Below are 24,653 nucleotides of genomic sequence, written 5' to 3'. Positions count from 1 at the left end.
AGGCTTTTTTTCCAACAAGAACGCGGCTCCACCACACGCCCGTAAAAACGTTTGGTCCGTCGCACGCAAAGGAGTGGAGCGAGGGAACAGCAGGAAAGGCAACACCAGCAGCCATGAGCAGCCCGCACACGCCAACACACCGCTGCCCCGCATATCACCAAAAACAAAGATAACAAAGAAACATGTCACATCCCAACTGCAAATCGCAAGTGCGGTTGCAGCACACACTCCCACCTCCTGGGCGTGTGCGGCCCCTCGCTGCTCGGCGCTCCAAGTGGTATCAACAAAAGCACCAATTCGGGAACATTCGACCACCGCCACAGCAGTCACGCTCCCCATTTCTCACAAAGGCAAAGGCTTGCAGTGGCGCAGCGGACGGCGGCATGCACATTCGCAGAGTAATGGACTGCCGCGGGAAGCACGCAACGGCGATGCGCCCCTCCTTGGGGCCTCCCAACAAAAAATACATGTATCGCGCAGTCCCCGTGAGCAACATACATTGAACCGTATTCAGCTCCCCTACTGTGGCCATCCGCACACACAGCATGAGTGCGACAACGCAGGCCAGGAAGCACGGAATAACAGCACGCATCCCTCCAATAAAGGTCAGGCGGCGTCCGTGCTGCCTTCAACAATAATTCCACCCCAAATCACCCCTCTGCATATCCGCAGCAAAAGGGCCCACACGGTGTACACTACATTACAATTTCCTAAAGAACAAGCCGGATCATCAGAGTGCTGCCGTCTTCTCAACGTTGAGTAGAAGCTCTCTGATCCTTGTCGCTGCCAGCCCGCGGTATTATGAAGGGGCATTGCGTTCTCGGCATATCTCTCCGTTTCCCTCGCCGTCCCTAGGCCAAAAATGAAGTGATGTCCCACAAGTGATTTCGACCGGTCTGAAGAACGTGACGTGTCAGACTCACTGAAACTGTGTGCCTGTGTATTATTACGGGCGAGCGACACAATGCTCTCGCACATCCATGTATGCCGATCCTGCGCAACACCCCATTTGGTGGTGCTGAAAAAATTGGAAACCAAACATGCGCAAATCGCACAATGAATGCCCCTGGAGAACAAACCCCCCATTAACGTCAACACAGGCACCGTGAACGAACAGATTAACAAAAAAAATCCAACCTCTGCGCGTCCTCCCGCAAGAAGGTGAAGAAACACACGCTTGTTCCCTTTAATTTCACTCCAACTGCTCGGAATTGGTAGGTCTATAGTAGGAGGAAACACGCCACTCTTCCCTCGCTCCCTGTCACGAGGCATGGATGCTGCGAGAGGCTACCAAGATGAGCCTCATGTGTGTGGAGGACCCCAATGCTCGGGGCAGGTCGACAGCCACCCACACTCACCCCCACTCACAAAAGGGCAAAGGCATGGAGAAGAGAAGCCCGCCGCACGGTGCATTCAAGAGGGCACACGCAGAAGCACCGCCATCCACATCGTACCGCAAAACAGCAATGCGCACAGCACACATCCACAGCCGCAACAAGAGGAACGAGGCGCAGCCAATTCCAACACAGTCCTTTAATTACCTCTGCCCCGAAGGAATAGCGTTACGCCTCACAGCAGGTCGTGGCGGTGGCGCCCCACACTCACAGTGAGGCACGGTGCACACCATCCGCTCCCCTCCGAGTGCACTCAACAGGCCGGGGCACGGCGTCCAGCCAATCTGTTGACGTCGCAAAGGCGAACACAAACAATCGTCGTCGCGGACTATCGATCCTTCTAGCAGAAAAGAAAAAGTGATGAGAGCGTGTCAACTGCACAGCTAGCAGTGGGATACCCAATGGGACACAAAGACACACAGTGGCATTCAGCACAGCAAATAATAAAACAAGCCGCACCGAATCGCCGAATACAGAAAAACAAGAAAAAGGCGTAGGTTCAGCAGAAATAAATAAATAAATAATAAGAAAGAAAAAAAAGAGAAATCACCTCAGTGGAATTTCATTTCTTATATCCCTCAGCGCAGCAGGAATTATGCATCTCCATATGTTGCTTACAGAGAGGGGAAAAAAAGATCGCAGTGTTCCACGTGTCCACACGAAATCCCTCACATTTCATGAGGCACTCGGCCTCTTCCTCCACCCCTCGTTTTGTACAGTCCGCGGGACGCACAGCAATGAGGCCGGCACCGCGTGCGGTGCAACAAAAGCAAATAAAACAGGGGGAAACACGTCACTCATGAAAGTGTGCAGCTAGCGGCAAACAAAAAATAAATTAAAAAATAGTAAAAAGGCAGGGGTTCTGATCCCTCCTAAAAAGCACCAGCAGCACATTATATCCAGAGGTGAAAAAAAAGGGATAAATAAAAAGTCCTCAACGGAGTGCATTGAGTCTTCCTGAGGAGCTGCACACCCTTTTCCACGGGGAGTCGCGGCTCCACTCCCACCGTTTCACACAGCTGAGAGCTGCAATGCCCAGAGCCCCAGAAAAAGAAGCAACAAGATCCGAGACACACACACACACACACCGTGCCGTAGCCACTAAAGCCCTTCTTCAAAAAAGTGTTGTTCGTGAGCTGAGAGGCGTTTCCATCTTTGGAGCCACTGTCAGTTCCCGCTGGATCATCCGGCCCTTCAAGCATTTTCCCAGAAAGAGATTCTGGAAGAGCAAGGTTGCTGGCACCAACTTTTGCGGCTTCTTCCCGGGTCAATATGCGGTTGTACAGAAAGACACTCGTCACTGTCACATACTTGTTTTGGCTCCCTGTGTCGCTTGCACTGCTCCCATCCCCTCCAATGTAAAAGTTTGAATTCGTGCGTGGCCCCTTTCCCGATGATGATGTCGTTTTAGTATCCCACGCACACTCACCATTGATCTATACGAAGGCCTTGTTGGCGGTCCTTCAGCGTGAGCACCACTCGTTATTGTTTGTTCAACTCCCAAAGGCCGGTGTGTTTGTTTGCGTTGAAAATCACATCCCAACTCCTTTCATGGCTGTGCGACAGCCAAAAGTGCACAGTACAGCCTGCTTCCTTCGCGCCAATCAAAGGGATACTCTTGACGCCTGCATGTGTCTCGCAAATAGCCACAGTCGCCACAAGAGAGAAGTCGTAATTCACGAAGCCACAGTGATTATTATCCTCCCAACGGTTCACGGGTAACATTGCCCTGCGAATTGAAGCCCATTTGTGACATTCTTGCCATTCGTCACCGTTGCAATCACGCAACGGCACTCGTCGATACACGTGTTGGCAGTGCCTGCGTTGGAAAGGTATTCAACCAGATCCACCGTACTTATGGGCGACGCGAAGAAGGAAGCGTCCACGTCCGCCCAATTACGGGGAATGAAAGTGATCATCTGCAGCTCCTCCGTCAGGGGAGGCAGGAAACAGGCTGCTTTTCTCTTCATTGTGCCTCGCTCCCACAAGGTGCAACGCACCATCCGAGTACAGCAGGACGTTGACAATCAGCTTATTCAGAGCAGCGTCCACGAAAGCCGGTCCAACACAAAACACGCGGTTGCTGTCAGTCACCCAAACGTAGAGCGCACGGGCCTCACTCTCCCACCACGGGGAGCTCACTTTCCGAGCCTACAGCATGACGCTCTTTCCTCCAACGGTCGCAGTGACAATGGCTCCCACACGCAAGCTCTTTTTCCAACGATCCGATTGTGAATTGGCCCAAACGCCCGCAATTGCCCCGGGTACTTCCACCCACATTGTCCCCTTGTCACGTGACTCGTGCACTCTGCAGTACCGGCTCCCATAGCAATGAGTAATCACGAGAAGTTGTCCCGGCTCTCACTCGGCAATGAGAAGGTCAATGCAGTCCGCAGGAAGAATGCCCTTGAAAGCACTCAGCTTCTGCCGCCGTCCGTCGAACAGATGATCATAGAGAAATCGTCTTTTTCGTCATTATACGCAATCACGGGGACACAAGCGTGCCAATCACCAAAACGCCTGGAGCCACAAAAAACCCTCAATCCATTCGCGCCGCGTTCGTGAGTCCGGGAATGATCTGTGATCACAGCAATTTGGGTTCACACCAGTGGATCAGCTCGCTCCGTCTGCCGTCATTGGGCTGCGTGAATTCACCCACAACCAGTTGAACATCACAGTCTCTCAATGCCCAATTGAACCCACCATTCGTACCAAACTTTTGCTAGCTTCCCGCACGAAGAAACGCCCTATCGCCGCCCTCAATTGCCGTGGGATTGGACGCGGAGTCTACACCACCCTTTATATCCGTTGTGCTCAACACGATGTGTGCATTCCGGCCATTATTAAACTCACCAAAAAAAAGACGACAAATTCCACGCAAAAAAGATGGAACCCGCCACAATATCCGTATGAGAAAGCCCACTCGGTGCCCCATCCCTATCATTAAGCGTCGTGTAACACCCATCAAAGACAACCGTCAGTCCACCAACACCCACAAGAGCGAGCGATCCAAACGAATCCCTCCTTCCACTTGCACCAGTCCCACCCTTCGGCTCCAAATACGTTCGTCCCGGAACGAAAATAAAAGCCACCCACGGCAGCCGCGCAATCACCTAATTCTCCCCCGTCGATGCGGTCGCAGCTCCACAGGTGGCGCAGCACATCATCACGACGAGGAGGAACAGTACCGCGGAAGTAAACACACGCCGGGACATGCTGGGCCTCTGCGGCTCACTCTCTCTTCCTTCCGCTGGATCCGGCCATGCGGCGACCGTTGTATGTGCGGGGTGCCTGCACTGCAGCAACACGTGAGAGCATATATATATATGCTGCTGTTGGTCCTTTCAGAGCCTTCAACTTTCGCAGTAGCGATTCGCGCTTGCTTTCATTCCCTTCCTAGCGTGTGTGTGCGAGAAGTGGAAGAAAGACACAACAGCAACAATACACCAGACACGTCAGTGGGGAGCAGAGCAGAGCACCCACGCGGAGAGCGGGAGACAAGACAACACAGAAGGGACAGCACGGAGGACCACCGCCCACGGAAAAAAGCAACACACACACACGCGGGGTGCGAGGAGAGCACAAACCCTCTCGCGCACACCGCACCCACCCGCTCCGCTAAACACCAGCGCCACGCACCGCCACTCCGCACCGGCCATCACGGGCGTCACGGCGGGCCGTCGGTGTGTGCGGGTCAGCCCTCACGCGGTGCAACACGCCACACCCAACAGAGGAAGAGAGGCAGAAAGAAAGAGAGTGAGACAAATGGATGCCGTCGGGAGGCACTCACAATCAAAATGGCTCGTGAGCATGCGGCCACTCCATGCAGGAACACAGGAAGAGAAGATGACAAGGGAAAAAGACAAGAAGCAGCACAAAACACACAAAAGAAACAAACAACGGGCGCGAAAAGCACCGCCAAGACCCTCATACTGGCCGGCAACTCCACACCAGCCCACACACACAGAGACAAAAAAAATATCGCAGTGCCGTCAGTCCGCAGGTAAGAGGATTCGGCCCTCCACACAACAAACGCACACAACGCCAGCAGCCACCCACCAATGGACGAGGACGAGGAGAAGAGAGACACACCGCCACCGCCTCTCGTCCAATCCCACAGCCTGCAGGACGCGGCCACAGCCACGCAGCCAACACACAACGCACACCGAACGAGCGCCCACACCACCAGCCACACGCGGAAGTGGCTCCTCATCCAGCCATGGCGTGGCACAAAAAAATTCACTGCCATCCCGCCCTCAGTGCGATGCGGCGCCTCACTCCACGCGGTCACACGGAGTGCACTGCTTCTCCAATAGAAATTATTCGTCATCCATGCCTTGAAGATGCCTCCGTTAATAATGGGCCATAAAACAAAATAAAAGAAAATGAAGAATGCTGTAGTACTGCGACACCGCTGGCCGCAATGATTCTCTCATGACAGAGCATCTCCCCGATCATGCCTCGCACACACACACAAAGGTATCCAAAATTATATGAAACAGCCCCCAATGTTTTTACTACAAATCAAAAAATCCCCTTTATTCCCTAATTGTTTTTTTTTTCATTTCTGTTGTTATTCCTCACTTCGGAGAGCTTCGCCCCTTTCATTACTTCTTTCGATATTGACACTCGGCGCTGGCGTACCCTTTTTCCCAGAACACCTCGATTTATTCTTCCTCCTTCCTCTTGTCCTTGAAATTGAAGACATCACATCTCGCCAGCCATTCATCGGCGTGCTGTCTGCGTGTCGTGCATAAATAATCGTCTCCCACGACAATCCCTGAGCAAATTCATCCCAACCATTAAAATATTCCCCCGGACGATCAGCGAACCGCTTCACAGTGCTGGCTGTGGTGTGCTGCCCACCCGCAGTACTCATCTGCAGACCACCAGCGGCATTGGATTTGACTCCACAAAAAAAAGGACGTCCAACAGCGGAAAGTCCTCCACCTCCGGCATGTGCAACGCCCAGCAATTTACACCAACCTTCTCGGAAAAGTATTCCAGTGACAGTAAAACACAGTGCCTGGTGGGGCGCTCCTGTGAGTACACCTCCGGCACACAGCGGTGTGGCTGACGTCGTGTTGTTCGCTTCAGATCCCTCAGTTTGTGTCGTATTGCAGTTATGAAGTCCTCACCCAAAAATGCAATCACGGTGCACTTTTCCATTTTTTTTTTTTGATACTAAATTATGCTGGAGTCTCAATATGAGTAAATGAAAATCATTCGGCTGCATTAGCATTGCCAACATGCACAATGTTTTATTTCCAGGATGGGCAGATATCGGCGCATTGAAATGCCACCCGAAATTGCACATTCACTCTCGTACTCGTACAACCTTCGCGAGTCAGTGGAACACGTTATTATCGTCCCACGTCATAGAATCCCCCAAAACAAAGCCATACCCGGTTTCCAAAAAGGCCATCCCATCCACGGCTTCGTGACACTTCTCAATACAATCATCATATGCTTGCTCATCAAAGATGTAGCGGAGAAGCGGCCCCACATTATCCATTCGACCCTTCACCTCGTGCCCGTAATCTGCTTGCCGCTGCGCAGGCCGATTGTGCTTTTTCCAAACGCAAATTACCCTCACATCGCTTTCTTCAGGGCAATTCATTACTATTCGTGTGGCTCCAACTTGCTCCGCCCAGTGTTAGTGTTAACTCGCGTGTGGTGACGTCACCAAAATCATGCCCCATCCCTTGCAAGACAAAGCAGTAGACGGTTGACAACCCTTCATTGCCACGTCGTAGATAAGACACCCCTTAAACCCACGGTCGAGCAAGCCGTCCACAATATTCAGGGTGTCCGGCTCAACCACGTCTTCTGACATCGTCTTGGTGGTATTGTCAAACAGGAATGTTTGTTCCGCAACACTGTACGCAACCACAGGGATTTGCTCCGCACCGCAGTGCAGCAGCTGGTAGAGGAGGTGCGAACCGGCACCCATCGACTTCCCGATCCCGGACGTCCCAATCAGCACACGCTTCTTGGGCTTAAAGTCGGTTCGACCGTGACTGCTGAACCACTTGGTTAGTTCGTCCTTGACGGTCTGCCACACTCGCCCCACCTCACAGTTCACATGGCAATCACAACTGAATTCACTTCCCCTTCCACGAGTGCGGCCATCCCTTGTCCGAGGTGAGCACCATCAGCCTGGGACGCGGTGCACCGGATTGCTGCACACCGTCATCCTCTTCGAGGGTTCGGCCAACTGCCCTGTACGTCCATGACTGCGGTGGCTCCCTCTCCCTCACCTCCATTCCCGTCCCCTCACCGTCAGGAACTTCCACGAAATGATGCCACCTCGCATTGTACACAAGCCCGTACTGTCCCTCCAGCACTTCCATCCTTCAACCACCTTCGTTGAATTCCGCGCCCGTGAGATGGCTTTGTTTATTTACTCCTGCGTAAGTATTGATTATGTGCTTGTTTTCGTAGTTGGATTGAGTTAAAGCTGAACACTGGCCGCTAATCAAAAAAGGGAATAAGAGTAAGAGACAAAGGTCACAGGCATGACTGACAGCCTCAGCAAGAGAGCCATAAGCACGGTTTGACGGCACAGTGTGCGATGCACACCACACGCACAGGAGCCACCGCAACGGCGGCAATTGGGCGCCATCCACCCAGCACAGTGTTGGTGAGAGTAAACAAGAACAACACTGGGAGTAACAAGAGTGACGAGCGCACCTTCCCCACACAGTCATCGTGGAAGAGGAAGGTGTCATGCAAGCAGTCGCCCAAAATAGAGTCATGTCACAAAACCCAAGAATCAAAAACAGTGCCGGTGCAAGAAACAATCAATTCTGTGGCGCGCAGCAGCCGTAGCCTCGAGCCCTCCAATCAACCAGCACCGCGCACCCACAAGTTCCACGGGGCAAATACACACAGTCATTGTTTGTGGCAGCCCACAGGACGGCAGTGGCACAGAAGAAACTCGAGCAAACAACACCATTTTTTTTTTTTCGTGCACCTGTGAAAATATTACATCCCTCCACTCGCAGATACCAATTTGACCAAAATTCACACCAGAGTGGGAGCGCAAAAAACAACAACAACAACAACAAAGTATAAAATATGCTGCCATTATTAAGTTATTGCCCTCTTCTTCCGCGTGAAACCTCAGAAAAAGTGGCAGTGTTTTATCACTGTTTAAAGCTCCGTACTCGAATTGCCCCATAATGCTGCCGCATTGACTATTGACGTTAGGGGGTTGCGGAAAAAAGCAGCACGTGAACCGCCGTGCCGCAGTAATGGGCCGTTCCGCTGTTGCCGCAGTGGAGGTACGTCCATTTCTCACCTTTCCTCAGGTAGAGTATCGCCCTGCAACCCAAAAGCCAGCATCTCCCACTCCTAGTCCAAATAACGTCGCGACAGATGAAGTACGGTAATGACGTTGGAATTACGGCAAGTTGTGCAATGGCGCCTGTACGAATGGTGCGCTGATGTGACCTCTGGGACAATGTGAACAAAACAAGACACCGTTTTATTATTGCCCGCCGGTGGCTGCGCAAGTAGTCCACGTGCCATGAGGGGAATGTGTGCGTTGCAGGTTCTTCGCTGCCTCCTGGACCTCGTGATCCACCATGTCCCCCCAGTGATCCTCGCAGTGGGCAAAAATATGCAACATTATCACCCTTGTTGAGAAGAAAGTGGTATCGGCGCGGATGGACCACAAATAGCCCGGGATGACATCGCATAGGACCGGGCAAATGGCTACGTGTTGTGGCCAAGATAAGCCGTCCGTGCACAGTAGGACCAGTGTGTTGCGTCCTCCAAGCTCGTGGAGGCACTGAATAACCCTCTTCAGCAAGACGAGACCAGCGTCAATCTCCACAGAGTAGGTGCACGCATCCTTTGACGTGGGCGTGTGACGAACAAGCACAGGCCAAGGAGCATTTATGAACTGTACACCGTTGTGAAAGAGGAAACCAAACCCCCTTTCCTCTCCTCCGAGACACCGCCATCCGGCCATCCTTCAATGACGGTGTTGTGTTCAGAAAGCAGCATGTGACAGTGGGCAGTTCGTGCCGTAATGAGTCCAACGGCTCCGCCGCATCCGTCGATGTCGTTCGTACGGCCAAGAGGTAAAAAGTGACGCGGTCAATTCGTACAGGTAGGAGGAAAGAAGATACACCAGCAGGCGAAGGTCCGGCACAAAGTTGCAGAGGATAGAGGCTCGTAATATTGGGTCCACCAATGTCCCGGCAAAGAAGTCCAAATTGCTGCGGCCCTCAGGATTCTTACTTGCACGCAGACCTCAAGTGTGGAGAAGACGCTGTCCAGATGGGTGTCGGCAGTTCCCGCATTCCTGGGTAGTCCCGCAACCGCCTTGATGACTGAGGTCCAGCCTTGCAACAACTGTGACAACAGTGAGGGTGTGTGCGTGGGAAAGTGTGCGGACCTCACAACCACACAAGAGAATCTGTCCTGCCGTCCATGCGTAAGACCGCACCCGTGTGGGGTGTCGTCTTCCACACAGAGACTTACGGCAAAAGATGATCTGTTGAATTCTGTCCTTGCGGCGCCGGACATCCTCCTCGAAACTGGTGAGGGCGTCCAACGTAACCCCCAGGATCTTATGGGATTACCCCTTGCAGGGGCACCGTCGTCCGTTAATTCCGAAGAAATCCGGTACAGGAGACTTGTGGTGCCCTGCAATGCGTATCGCCATAAAGTAGGTCCTGTCCGAGAGTGGAAGAGCCTTGGCTCTTGTCCACTCCGAGATGGCATTAAAGAGCGGTTGCATCGCCACATCCAAATGAGTTATGCCGGGCACGGTAGCCCTCACGATCACATCACACGCATAGGCCACAATTTCCGCAGTGATAGTGTGATCAATGATCGGAAAGTGCACAATCGGGGTGACAATGGCTGCCGGTAAATGCGTTGGATGGAAGCTATGTCCTAGGTCATCAAGAAACACTTCGAATGGCCACGGTCCAAGAACAGACCCTTGAGGAGCACCGCACGGTAGCAGTGCCCAGACAGAGTAACATCCCGTACGAAAGGTGCGCCCACGTCTATCTGTCAGCCAGGCAAGCATAAACCTCTGCTGTTACGTCGAGACACCCAAGGATCGTAAACTATTCATAATGTGACGGTGTGAGGCCCTGCAAAAGCCGTCAGTAAAGCCTAGGAGGGCCGGTATGCTCTCCCGGCATGCTTTGCTGCTCCTGCTCGGATGATTGTTGCACCCAATTTCTCGCCGGCGTTCAGGGGTCTCCACGACGAGACGCAGCGGGACAGAGGTCCTCGTTGTTCTTGCTTCCACCGTCGTGCGGCAACAAGGAAAACCATATTGTGCGTCACACATCGGGCCGTGCGTAGCCAGAAGCGCACGTTCCAGAACCACCCGTTCACAGACACTGGCGAGTGATGAGGTGATGCGGACCGGACGGTCATTTTTGGTTGCATCCGGTGCCTTTTCAGGCTTAAATAGCAAAATGAAAGCGCAGCGCTTCCAGAATGCCAGAACGTTTGTAAGTTCCCGGAGAACCTTCGTGTCTGCCCTTGCCAGACGTGGTTCAAGGACATCGCTAAACCTTTGTGGAAGCCAAAAAAAGATGCCGTCGTTGTCAGGCGCCGACGTTGGCCGGAGTTGTTGCAGGGCCCACCGCACTTCCCACACCGTGACTGCCGGGACGCTGTGCGGACCGTATACCGGCAGCCGCACAGTCGAGGCGCTGTTCAAAGCATTCTTCTCGGAAAACACCGCGTTGAATAACGCCGCCTCCTGTCGTGTCGTAGATACCTCTCGCATGCCGTCCCAAAGTTCTGTGTTCGATGAGGGGTGGAGCCGCAATGGCCTCTATTTAGTGTTCCCGAACGCCATCGTCTCTCATTTTCCCTTTTTGGCATTGGGGCACAGCAGCGGTCGTGTTGAGAACAGCGGTTTAGAATGGAGTGGGTATTTGAGTGCCCGCTCCAAGAAGCCTGCCTCAGCCGGGCTCTCCGTGACGCGATTACACGCAGGTCAAATATGGGCGTCCGTTACTCTAGGCAAACAGATCGATGTGGGACGCTGTGGCAGGGAGCGCTCCGTGATGCCGGGAACTGTGAGTGCCACCATCCGATCATCTTTCCGCGGAACCTCCGGCATCAACTTATGTGCGCTGAGTCAAAACTGGAATGCAAAAATTACGAGAACAATAGCTGTGCCATGGGTGCTGAAGGCTGTTGGCGGCATTCCTGCATTGGAGAGGAGACATCAAAGGCTCAACGATCCAATATTTACTCACCCGCACGCTCAGTATTTGGGCTGGCTGGCCTTGTGGAGCGGAAACTCCAGTACAACAACTGCCATGTCGAGCAATGAACTCCCCGGCAATGACGGCCACGCCGCTCTTTCTTCCCTCGTGCCTTCCCAAATAAATTCGATGACCTGCACGCCAGCCACCATCGTAGAGCACGTCCGTGCCCACCAAGTGAAAAAGTGGAAGAAAACGCCAATCCCTCTGAAAGGAGAAACGCAATGAAAGCCATGACACACACACACACGTTACGCAGCCACTCAAAATGAATTTGGTTGCACGTTAATCCGTTGCCAGAAAAAACCAAAACTAGCCAATCGTGCCACGTGATGCATTCCAGCGCTGCATCATCCACGGCCCCGGCGTTCCACGTGACCACATGAGCAAGTATCAATCGTGGCAGCGGTGCGCTCAAAGACAAGCACATCGTGGTGCTGGAATAATTGTGCCTGTTGCCAATGCCGCTAAAGAGACATGGGTCGCCCTGTGCACTCGCTCTGGCAAAGCAGGTGGAGCTCAGGGAAAAGGCTCGCACCTCAATACGCAATCCCACTCAAAGGCCCTCTTGTGAGCATGGATCCCTACAAACAATATTAATTCGTTGCCTTGCTCGTGAGAATTGTGGTGCCTCCCAAATAATAATCTGAGTTAAAGTAAAAAAAAAAAATGAAAAGAGAATACTTCAACACGTGGCTTGTTTAATCCGTCGTGCAATGCATAAAATGGGCAAGGAGTTCCACGGACAACAGCAAAAAGTTACGACAGAAAACAACACAACAGCAGGAATTGCGATAGCAGAAACGAGCGTGCCCTCCCACACAGTCATCGTGCAACAGGAGAGAGGAATGTAACCGCCCAAATTGAAAAAGTAAAAATATTCAGAGAAACCAAAAATCAAAAGGCTGCCGGTGCAGTCAACGATATATAGCTGTGGTGCGCGGCAAATCCGTGACCTCGCGCCCTCTCCTCAAATAAACCAGCTCCAAACACTTAATACTTCCACGCAGTGCACGTCAGATGGCGGCGTAGCCGATCATATGGCTCGCACTGGATGCACGGTCCAGTGGGCTCAGGGCCTCTGAGCGGGTGTCACCAGCCATGGGCTGCAGCTGTGCGGGTGGTCGGTACGACGACGAAACAGTGGTGCCTGAGGCGTACGACAATGACGTCATTTCGTGCAGCTTCTGCGTCTCTTCGTCGCCATCCTCGTCATCGCGCAGCAGCGCCCCCAGCCCTCCACGCCGCGGCTCGCGCAGCTCCTGCCAGTGGCGGTCCTCCACGTACCACACAACGACGCCGTACACAGTGACCGCAAGCAGCACAGTGGTCAGCAGCAGCACCGTAGCCACGTACGCCCTCGCACCGCCGTCGCTCGGCTCAAGGTGGTTGGCCGCGCTGACCACGCACAGCGCCGCAAGGAGCACAAGGCTCGCAGTGTGCATCACCGTCAGGAAGGCCGAGCGCATCATGTTCGTGAAGGCAACCACGCCCGCACCCGCAAGCAGCACAGCAGCCATGCAGAAGTACTGGACGTGGCAGCCTCCCACGGGCGGGTGCACAGCCGCAATCAGGCCCACCACGCACAGCACCGACAGCTGGAACACGCACCAGTACACGCGGCTGCCCCTCATGTTCGTCAGCATGCCGCCGTACATCCGCTGCTGCGCCGCGGGGTGCCAATACCCGACGGGGTACAGCAGGCGCTCGTGCAGCGGCTTCCTCGAAAACTGCCAGTACCTCGTAAAGCTCGCGCCCGTGTGGCGGGCAATAAAGTAGCACACGCCAGCAGGAAACGCCGCACCGTACAGCACGCCAACGACACCAATCACGTAGTGCTGCACGCGGGCGCCGGGCATCACCAGTGCAAGCACCGAGCCAAAGAAAATGCCGAGGTGCATCGCGTGCGCCACAACGTACGTCAGGCTCGGGAAGCGCATCGCAGCCCACGCACTCGCCGCGTCCACGCCGCGCCACCGCTGGAAGGCCGCCGTCACACCGCAGTGCACGCACCCGAACACAGCGGCGAGCAGCGCGTTGCCCACCACCATCCACAGCGGATCAAGGGCAGCGAACACCGACAGAAAGTACGGCAGCGCAACGGTGCTCGCACGCTCCTGCGCCGAGGCGCATGACATCCTCGCAAACACGCCGAGTGCCTGCATCTCCAGGACGGAGCCCAGCCCGCCGGTCACCACCACGGCAACAGCCGCCGCACCCGCAACAACGCCGGTGATCGCCGAGAGGGCGCTGGCAGCGACGGGCAGCGTGTCGGACCTGATTGTGAAGGACCCAAGCAGCAAACCCTTGCAGCCGCCAGACACAGCCGCAGCGCCGCAGCGAATGACTATCGTCTCGTCGGCAACAATGAAGTAACCGCGATGCACGGGCACAGCCAGCTCCAGGACGGTGGACGGATTCGTCGCGTTGCGCACCCACGTCGCGTTGCGCAGCATCGCTCCCCACGGACCACCAAACCCGCGCGGCTGCGCCGTCGACACCGGCACAAAGCTCAGGTGCGTGCAGAGCTGCGGATCGCGTGCCCACCGAAACGGCGGCGGCAGCGCCACCATCAGCCGCGTCGGGACGGCGCTCCCACCGCCACGGATGTCGTTCTGCGTCAGACTCCCACCAGCCGCCGTCGTCGTCACGGCAAGCGTCGGGCACGCCACCTCGCTCCACCACAGCGTGCTGCTCACCGACGCCGTCGGGGTCCGCGTGGGCGACAGTGCCAACGTCTCCGTCACCTGCAGCGTCTCCGTCGGCCCGTACTCCGTCGGTGTCGGTGTCCACGTCGGAATCGGGCCCAGCGTCCATGTCGGTATCGGGCTGCGCGTCTCCGTCAGCATCTCTGTGCGGCTCAGCGGCGGCATAGCGGACGTGCGGTTGCACCCGTCCACGTGCGGCAGGTACACCGGCAGGCAGTCGCGCCCGTACCCGCCCTCAGCACAGCGGCAGCGGCACGACCCCGACATCGTCCTCGTCGCAGCAGCAAAGCAGGACACGTCGGCGTCGCACACGCCACACGCCACAGGACGGAATTTCCCGACGATGCCGGCGGACCTGTAGTCCATCGGGTGCAGCGCCCGCCCGTTGAGCGTCAGGCACCCCACAAAGAACCTTCGGCCGGCGCCCACAAGCGCAACGGTGCCGTCCATCACGACGTGCCCGCTGCCGGCGTTCCCGTATAGCGTCAGAATGCTCTGCATGACCTCCGCACGGCGCGGGTACGACGGCAGCGAAAGGAGCCTGCCGCTGATGCTGTTGCCGCGCACCGAAAGCCACGACCCGGACACAAACGACGCCGATCCCCGCAGCTCCAGCAGTGCGCCATCCGTCAGCGCACCGGCGTTGTCGTTCACCACGACGGCGGACGCGTTGGCCTCCACCCCGCTGCCAAACACCAACCCATGCGCGGCGTACACCTGGCTCCCCGACACGCGCAGCACAGCGCCTCCAGACGCAACCACGCGCGCACTCGCGTACAACGCATATTCGCCACCGAACACAGCCGCGTCCAGCGCAACACCGCCACCAACAAGCTCCAGCACGGCGCCGTCCACCACCACCGTCCGCCCACCAGTCATCACCGTCACGAGGGCCACGCCGGACACAACCAGCACGGACCGCACGAGCCGCAGGCCCGACAGCACCAGCACCGGTGCGTACGGCGAGGACTGCGAGCCGGGAAGATACACAAGCGGCGTCGGCCTCGCGGCAACCAGCAGGGAGTCCGTCACCGTCAGCACAGACCCCGCGGGGAACGTGCCGGTCAGAACAAGCGCACCGTTCAGCGCCTCCACATCGCACACCGACAGCTCCACCGGCCCGCCCTCGTCGCTCCCCGCCGACACCGCACCGCGCAACGCTCCACCGCCCATCACGTACAGCACAGCACCGTTCAGCAGCGACACGTTCTGCACAACGATTCGCACGCCGTCTCGCGCCATCCACGGCACGTAGAGCACCGAACTCACGCCGTCCAGCACAACGTGGCGCAGCGTCACCTCGCTCGCACCGGCAGGCACGACGAACACCGATTGCACCGTCACACCCTCGCGGACAAACACACTCGGCGCAGTGCCCACGGCAGGCGGCAGCGCGGGAGCTCCCACAGGCAAGCACGCCTCGCCGTACCCGCCGCTGCCACACACGCACACGCACACACCGTCCTTCATGCTGGCCGACGCAGTCCCGGGCGCGTAGCAGTGCGTGTCCCTGTCGCAGGCGTCGCACCCAACAACTTCGATGCTCCCAGCGTCGCCAAAACCAGCCGCTGCGTACTCCTCCGCCGTCAACAGGACTCGGCCACCAGCGTCGTTGCACGCCACCCTCAAATGCGCCCCAGCCGCAAGCGACAGGCTCAGCGACAGCATCCGCGGCAGCAGCGCTCGGTTGCGCACAAAGCTCAGCGTGCTCCCAGCAGCGGTCACGGTGCCAGCGGCGTAGAGCATCTCCCTCGAGACGCCGTCGTGCACGTTGCCCTTCGCCAGCAGCATCGACCCACCGGCCAGTCTCACCGTCGAATAAAACGCCACCGCGTAGTCCTCCGTCGACGAAAATTCGCTCCGCACAAGCGCCACAGCGGAGCCCGACACGCTCACAGCCCCACGCACAGACACCGCGTGCTTGCACAGCAGGAAGTCGCTGTCAACAAACGCCACCACGGAGCCGCCGCCGGCCACAACACCGCCCTCCACCGACACGCACAGCCCCAGCGCCGTCTGCACCGACAGCCCGTCCACGTACAGCGCACCGCGCGACGACAGCGCCACGCCGCCAAAAAACAACACGCCAACAGCGTCACGGAACACAGCCGCCACGTGCGTGCGCGCAATGGTCAGCACGCTCCCCGTCAGATTCACGTTGTGCACCACAAGGCACGCGGAGGCATCGCCAAGGCCGTAGGCGCCGCGATACGCAACATGCTTCTCTGCGATCAGCACCGAGTCCACCACAGCGACGCGCGAGCCCGGCGGGTAGCGGTTCGCCACCAGCACGCCGCCGCCGGAGCGCGACTCAAGCCCGCTGACCAACACATCGACGCGCTGACCAGCAGGCGGGTCGGACAGCCACCCAACAACGTAAAGGCTCGCTCCGTCCACAAACGTGCAGTTCACCAGCGTCACGTTGCGCACGCTCCCTGACATCGGCTCCACGTCCACCACGACGTCCGCCGCAAAGGTCACACCAACGTAGCACACCACCGAAATCCCGAAACCGGCGTTCACCTCCACATCCACACACACGTCCCGCACGCACAAGTCGGCGCCGTCGGTGCTCGGTGGCTCGGGGACAGCGACGGGCAGGCAAGCATCGTCGTGGCCGCCCTCATCGCACCTGCAGGCGCAGCCATCACTCGAGGCCGTTGTCGTGTACGCAGGGAAGCACGACGCCGCGAGGGTGCATGGATCGCTGCAGGTAAGGATGGTGGCGTTGTACACGGACGGAATGGCGTATTTCGCTTCCCCTTCGCCGTTCACAGTGTTGCACGCCGCCACAATCGCTCCGTTTGTGAGATCGCGGGACTTTTTGAGTATCAGCAGAACTGTCGGCGTGACCGTGCTGGACATGAATTTGTTGCCGGAAACAGACACCGTGGAGTCGCGGAGATTCACCCTGGGGTCAAATAAAGTAAACGCATACAATGGGGATTCACGGCAGAGGTTGCCGCTCAACTGCAGCCAGGAGTTGTAGTAGATGTTGGCGGTAAAAGTTGAATAAAACACAGCCAAGCTTCCCTGCATGTCGTTGCCATGAAACACAACCGCTGAAAGAGACTCCACACGTAAGGTCGACAAAATGTGCATGAAGTACTGCACCGGCCTCGCCACAAGGTTGCCTCGGACCACCACGGCAGATTTGTTCAGCACATCCAGCGACGAGGTCTGGCTAGACCCTTCAAGATATATCAGCGTACCGTTACTGCCGTCCATATGAAACGTGTTGCCCACCACCGCAAGCACGGACTGCCAAGACACCCTCAGCGCAGATCTGACAACGTGAATGGCGCTCGACGATGCCAACACGGTCTGAAACACATTGCCACTGAGCACCACCGCGGAGTCATTGCTGATCGCCAGCCCATTCATCACAACACACGACGGGCTGTCAACGTCCAAACCCGACCGAGGGATCAGCCTCGTGACAGTGAAGCGGTTCCCGCTGATCGTGATGTTCGTGTGCGGTGGAAACACACCCTCCGGGCTAAGCAGCGCGTCACGGAACGTGTTGCCGGTGACGACAATGTTCAGCGCCCCAACAGTGGCGTACGCGTTGCCCAACAGCAACAGCACGGCACCGTCCCTCCACGTGCATCCATCGAAAGTGATGTTCGCCACGTCGCCCGTCATCGCCCCGACCAGCACCGTCAGGCTCATGCCGTCCCCGCTGAACGTCACGTTGCGGTAGCACAGCCACGACAGCCCGCCGCCCACTGCCTGCGCAACCTCGGGGTACACCATGTCGCTGATGCACTCACCAACCGGCGGCACTGGCAGTGGTGGCGACACTGGCAGCGGTGGCAGTGGCGGTGGCGGTGGGCCAGCAGGCACAGGCGCCGGGACGCACACTTCGCCGTGCCCTCCAGCAGCGCACTGGCACCTGCAGTCGCTGACAGCCGTCGTCAGCGGGGCAAAGCAGTCGCCGTCCTTCGTGCACTCCCCGCACGCAGCAACCGTCGTCACGTTGGTGATGCCGTGGAGCTCCAATTCGGCTGCCGTCGTCACCTCCCGTCCCGCGACCGTCAGACACCCAGCAACAAACCGGTAGCCGGCCCGAACCCACCTCAGCAAGGATACCGACAACCCCGTCGAGCCCATCTTGCAGCCCGTCAGCGTCACCACACCGCTGCTGCCAATGCTCACAAATGCGGACTCAGTGTCGTAGAACATCGCACCCACTCCCACGTCGTTGTCGCGCCAATCCAACCAACTTGACCGCTGGACGGTCCACAATTCGTCTGTGACAATGGCGTTGGACACGGTGCCGCTGTTCCCCACCACGCGCAGCACGCTGTGATCCGACACGCTGAATCGGGAGTGCTGATACAATAGGCTCGTTCCGGAGGCCATTGTATTGTTGAGCAGCGCAAAAACAGAGCGGTCACTCACACCGAGAATATTTACGTAGAACAGGTATGTGTAGCCATCGAAGCTGCAGTACCGCGTGTACAGCGAGCTGCCACCCACCAGCGTCAGCGTCCCGGTCGAGAACAAACCAAACCCATCATACCTCGATGCATGCGCATTTACGTTGCTGACCAACAGCGAGGACGCAGTCAACACGACGTCGTGCAGCATTACTACGCTCAGCATTTTGTTCACTGTGTCCGGCAAATGGACCGCGGAGGACTGCACCGCGTCAACCTCCGTGACGGCGATGTCACAGTGCTGTGGGAGGGCACGTGCAAACACAACGGCGGAGGACCGCATCACCGTCCGGCTCACGCGGATCAGGACGCCGGATGACTCCGCCGCCCCAGCACCCCCAACAAACTGCAGCGCGGCACCCTCACGAAATGTGCACCCAGTGAGCGTGATGTTGATGGGGAGATGCAGCGGCATACTGTCGAAGGAAAATGTCAGCACGGCACCCACGCCGCTGAATGTCACACCCACGTAGCAGTGGTGCGTCTTCCACATGGTCAGCGTGAGGTCCGTCAGCGCCTGGTCCACCACACAGCTCGTGTCGCCGTCAACGGCTCTCTCCGCTACGGGCGGCACAACCGTGTCGGGCACCTCGAAGGGAAGACACGACGCGCCATGCCATCCGTCCTTGCAGCTGCACGAGCACGAGCTGCGGTCCACCGACTCCGTCCCGGGCATGTAGCACGCCGCGTCCTCGTTGCACGTGCCACACCTAAAAATCACCACGCCCTCCGGAAACAAACCGCCGTACGACACCTCCTCATCACCCTGAAGGTTGCACCCAACCACAATCTTCGCGGGTGAAACCACAATCAGGTTCGACTGATCCAGATCAGCAAAAGGATAAATATCGTCCACCTGACGGTTGTGTGCAAGCGCCACGGTAGTGCCGCTGCCCGACAGCTGAATTTTGTGTTGGTCATGTCCTATACTTATTACTGAGGCTGCGCTCACGTTGTTGCCCTCCACACGCCACTGCGCACCACCTTGGAGAGCCACAGAGCCGGCCAAATACAACAGCGCGGAATCCAAAAACTCCGCGCTGCCAACAAAGTCGCAATCCGCCACTCTCAACAGCCCCGCGGAGCTCACAGTGGTATCCTCATAAAAATAAATGCCGCTGACTGCGCTCATCGTGTTTTTCTCCACGTCAAGGTAGCCGCCGTTCTTCACATCAACAGCGTAAACGCAAGCACATGATTCCATTCCATCGTCCTCCTCCGTTGTGCTTAGCGTATTCCCCTTCACGATGATCCCTCCACCATCAACAACACCAATGGAGAAATAGACTGCGTAAATATTCCCCTCAATGTAGTTGTCAAGTAACAGCAGCGTCGAGTTCGCATCAAAAAAAAAATCCGAAAAGGCAATGGCACGGCTCACCGTCGACAAGAGCGTACTGCCCGCCACCAGTATCTGGGAACTCGCACAAAAATCACCCTCAAACTCCAAAGCACCGGAATCCAGCATCGAGGATGTCACGCTCACGTGCACGCGCGCACCACACCCCCTGATCGACAGGCCCACAAGGCCGCACTGCAGCAGCGTGATGTTGAGTGTCTGCTGTGGTGCGTCGAAGCTCCACAGGTCCAGCACGATCTCATCGGTGAAGGTCACGTTGACGAAGCACAGACCACGCACACCGGGATCAGGAACATCCACGGAGCTGATGCTGCCACCGTGCACGCAGCGAACCTCCGTGTCCCTCGCATCCGGGAGCGGAAGCGGTCCAAGGCCGTCCGGAACCGCAGCCGGCAGACACGTGTCGCCGTGGCCGCCAGCAGCGCACACACACTCACAGCCGCGGATGCTGCTCGTCTTCGCTGCAAAGCACACGGCGTCCACGGTGCACGCACCACAGTCCAGTGCCGTCACGGGTGCTCCAATGTTAAGCTCGTCTTGGTAATTCGTCACAGGTGAGCCCCTTAGCTCGTTGCACACGCCGTAGATGGTCGGGCGCGAGTCGGACGGTGGTGACCAATCGTTTGTCATACTTACAATGGTTGACGAATAGGAGCCGTACGTGAAGTTGTTGTCAAGTATCGACCACACACTCCGATCGCGGAACGCAACGCCGTTCTCACTTTCCACGTACACAACGTAGGCGGTCCGGAACTCGTTGTCGCGGTGCACCAGCCAGCTGCCGTCAGTCACGGTCAGCGTGGTTGCAATGAGCATGGCAAATCCAAGACGGAACGTGCTGGACACAATCTGCAGCACACTGCCGCCATCCACAACAACGTCCCCAAACATACACGCGCCATCGTCGTATTCGATGCTCGACGCACTCCACGAGCTGTTCTGTATGGAGAACACGGAGCCACTGCTGACACGCAGGCCCAACGCAAGAGCGTACATCACGTGCACCCGCGACACGACAGCACAGTTGTCCATGTAGAAGACGCTGGACAATTTCACGTCAAGGCCGCGCTCCACGAGGATCGCAGCGCAAGAGCCCCCGCCACACACCAGCGTCGACCGCGTCATGACAAACCGCGTCGACAGAAGACGGACGCCGTCCAAGACAAGCGCGGGGCCGTACCGGGATTTCTCGTGTCCACGTGTCGTCGGTACGTACCGCGACCCCCCAACCGTCGCGCGCAGCGTTGAGTTCGCCAGCAGCACACTCGAGTGCAGCGGCATCGCGCCATGCAGCACAATTGTGCCCTCCAGCGACGTCACATTCGTCATGTTGACGAGGGCGTGGGGCATCAGGCGCGCCGTGCTCTCGCTGAGGCCGCCAATCCGCAGCCGCACACCGCCCGCAAGCACGCAGTGGCGCAGCGTCACGTTCAGCGCGTCAGCAAACGCGTCCATCGAGCGCAGGTCCACCGCCACAGTGATCGGCCCACTGAACACCACCGAGTCGAAGCACGCCGTCGCCTGCCCGCCGCCAACCGTCACCGACTCCGTCAGCGTCACGCCACTCACGCAGCCCTGCGCACCGCCACCACCGCCACCGGACCTCGCAGGCGGCACGTCGAACGGCAGGCACGCCTCGCCCACACCGCCGGCACGGCAGCTGCACACGCAGTCGGAGAACGACGCCGTCAGCGCATCGAAGCACGCCAGCGCGGCCGCACAGCCGTCGCACGGCACCACGCTCACGGAGGACAGGCCGGCCATGCGGTAGTCGCCGCTGCTCTGCAGCACCCGGCCGCCGGCACGGTTGCACTGCACCGACACGACGCCGCTCGTGATCGTCAGCCCGGAGACAAGCGTCGCGCCAGTGGCAGCGCAGCGCGCAATCGACACGGCACCGCCGCCCAGCGTCACACCCGACAGCGACGCCACCGACGACGCCTCGCCCACCGCCCACACGTCGTGCAGGTCCAGCCACCCGCCGGCATCGATCGTCCCACCGTCGCAGCGCACCAGCGACGACGCAACAGACCCCTCGACGCCCACGAAGCGCAGCACCGAATCAACCACCGCGAGGCGCTCGCCAAGCACAATGCCGCCGCTGCTGCTCACAACCGACACGTTCGTCACGGAGAACACCGAGTAAACCCGCAGGCTGAGACGCGACGAGGACGCCACACGCATCGCGGACGCGGTCGGACCGCCCGACGCCCCCAGCAACACGCCGTCAAGCACCACCGCGCTCGACAGCAGGTCCACGTCGCCGCCAACGTACACCGCCGACCCGCCCGCCTGCAACGACCTCAGCACAGTGTTGCTCACACGCAGCTGCGTCTGCAACAGCGATGTCGCGTGCAGCACAAGCGGCGACGCCACCGCGTCCGTCAGCCCGCTCAGCTGGGAGTAGCGCATCGGTCCCGCCGTCACAATCGTCGAGTCACGGACCGTCACGTTCGTGTGTGCCGGCAGGTTGTGCACAAACACAAGCGAGCAGTAGCCGCCGGACAGCCCGCTCACACTCACCTCCAGGCTCCGGTCACTCGCCGGCTCGCCGCTGCAGCCACGCACGTAGATCTGCGCACCGCCGTCGCACACGCATTTCCTCAGTTCGATGCGCAGCGCGCCGGGAAGCATCGCAGGCACGTCGAACACAACAGCCACGCCGTTCGTGATGTACACGCCGTCCATCAGCACCGTGTCCACGGCACGGCCAACCGTGATGGCTCTGTCCACCGTGCCGCCCCGCAGTCGCAACACCACCGCATGCACCGCGGGCATCCACGCCGCCGCCGCAACCAGCGCCAACACAACGAGCAGCGCCACACGCACAGCCGCAATGGCCCTGCGCTGCACACGGTGCCGGCTGCGCGGACACGCACCCACCACAGACCTCATCCACCGACCCAAACAGGTACCAACACGGCTATCGTAGTGTGTCGCACTCACACCGTCAACAGTAGCACCTTTCTAATAAATCCCTCCTATGGATGGAGAATCCAAAAGCAAAAATCCGATAGACCGTTATACCACTACTACTAGTCCTAATACTGCCGCGAGAAATAACTAATACCTTGAAACGATAGATGTGCTGGTCAAGCCAAAATATCTCTAAATGCTCGGTCAGAGGAGAAGAGGCCAGAGGCAGCAACAACAGTAACTAAACACAGTGGCATACAGAAGCATCCGGCCTCAGACAGTCCCCACCACAGCCACTGGCACAAAGCCGCGCAAACGCAATCAAATCGGTGACACCATCGCCCTCCCACCGCCCACGCAGCCCACACAGCCACCGTGCCAAGTAGCGGATCCCAGGCAAAAACAAACATGACCACTGGCGTCGCTGGTGTGACCAATGAGTCGGCACTGCACAACAAGCAGCAAAATCATGCGCGCACGGCATACACAGGAAGAAAAAGAAGAATGAAGAAGCACGGCGGCAGTACGCAGACACGGGGAAGAAGGGTCCACATCAATTGCAGAGTTCGATTGGCTCGCAGCCGTCCGAATGGTGGTCGCGCCGCTGCCACGCGGTGCTTGTGGCCTGTGGCTGCTGTGGACTGAGAGGATGATGAGACGAAAGAGAGATGCGGTGCGGCCCACATCCATCTCGGTTAACTGTGACACCGGTGACGTCCTCCCGTCACATCGCCTGCTGCAAAGACCGTCACCGTCAGCAGCGGCCGGTGCCTTCCTTCTCCGCCGACGCCGCCACGCCCCTCCCCAACCAACACAACGGGGGAGCAGCAGCCACGCGCAACTGCCAACACAGGGCGCAAGAGGAGCAAACAAAAACATTGCGATACATATATCGTGTAAGTGTCTTGTATATGTGCCCACGACCACAAAAAATTATCTGGCCTCTATCGGCTCCCTGCCCCTACAAAGTCTCGTTCTCCCCAAAAGATTCATACGGTAGAGAGTATCATCAAGAATGCATTCATTTATCAGGATATAAATTCATTAATTAAGTTAGCCAGCTCTCCCGCGATCATCCTTTTCGCAAGCTCCTAAAAACAAGAAAAAACTGCACGCTGCTGCGTGACATCCAAATCGGTGCGCATGTCTCACCTGCAGATAATAAATAAATACGTTACACTCCTTCCATTCTTTTAAATCCCCGGTGCCCACACATTATTTATATTCCACTGGGACACTCGGCGTGGTTTCGTGTCCCCATCCCATTGTCTCCTTTATTAGCCGGCGCCATCGGCGTGGCACACAATGCCGGGAGCGTCTCTGATCAAACAAAAAAAAAAACACTCAGTGGATCCCGTAATTGTCGGAGGACCACAACACGGAGGGGGGAAATAAAAAACCAACACGAAAAAACGCGGTGCTGGCGCTGGGGAGAGCATGCTTCCACATGGAGGAAGAGCCTTGCACAGCAAAAAGAATCTAAAGTAAAATAAAATGGCCAAAACAAAGTGATCACAAAAAGTGGCAATTACTTTAAAAGAGTGCGTGGCCAGACGCATATGTCCCAGCTGGAGGCAGGA

General features: G+C 57.4%; 1 protein-coding gene and 2 pseudogenes across 1 annotated transcript, besides 11 other annotated features; all 3 read right to left on the bottom strand.

Annotated features, from left to right (window-relative positions):
* Positions 1-11,784: a sequence feature (areas not merged during assembly with more than two copies in the genome that could not be assigned to a particular haplotype).
* Positions 1,901-1,921: a sequence feature (AT_rich).
* Positions 2,288-4,609, bottom strand: Tc00.1047053505037.157 (annotated as a pseudogene).
* On the bottom strand, positions 5,968-7,752 carry Tc00.1047053505037.140 (annotated as a pseudogene).
* Positions 8,445-8,464: a microsatellite.
* Positions 10,306-10,686: a mobile genetic element.
* Positions 11,785-12,420: a sequence feature (heterozygous, non-Esmeraldo-like haplotype).
* Positions 12,421-12,990: a sequence feature (areas merged during assembly that could not be assigned to a particular haplotype. This can correspond to areas where the two haplotypes were merged or to regions with more than two copies in the genome that were merged during assembly.).
* Tc00.1047053505037.100 (dispersed gene family protein 1 (DGF-1), putative) lies at positions 12,664-23,052 on the bottom strand (the record flags this gene model as incomplete). Its single annotated transcript, XM_809372.1, has 1 exon — positions 12,664-23,052. One exon carries the CDS (start codon positions 23,050-23,052, stop codon positions 12,664-12,666), a length of 10,389 nt encoding a protein of 3,462 aa, XP_814465.1.
* Positions 12,991-13,350: a sequence feature (heterozygous, Esmeraldo-like haplotype).
* Positions 13,351-24,006: a sequence feature (areas not merged during assembly with more than two copies in the genome that could not be assigned to a particular haplotype).
* Positions 23,999-24,166: a mobile genetic element.
* Positions 24,007-24,166: a sequence feature (areas merged during assembly that could not be assigned to a particular haplotype. This can correspond to areas where the two haplotypes were merged or to regions with more than two copies in the genome that were merged during assembly.).
* Positions 24,167-24,653: part of a sequence feature (areas not merged during assembly with more than two copies in the genome that could not be assigned to a particular haplotype) that runs on past the window's edge.

The sequence above is a fragment of the Trypanosoma cruzi genome, genomic scaffold (genome assembly GCF_000209065.1).
Source record: "Trypanosoma cruzi strain CL Brener 1047053513679 genomic scaffold, whole genome shotgun sequence".
Lineage (NCBI taxonomy): Eukaryota > Euglenozoa > Kinetoplastea > Trypanosomatida > Trypanosomatidae > Trypanosoma > Trypanosoma cruzi.
Note: the sequence above shows the minus strand (reverse complement) of the source record. Positions and strands in the feature narration are given on the sequence as shown.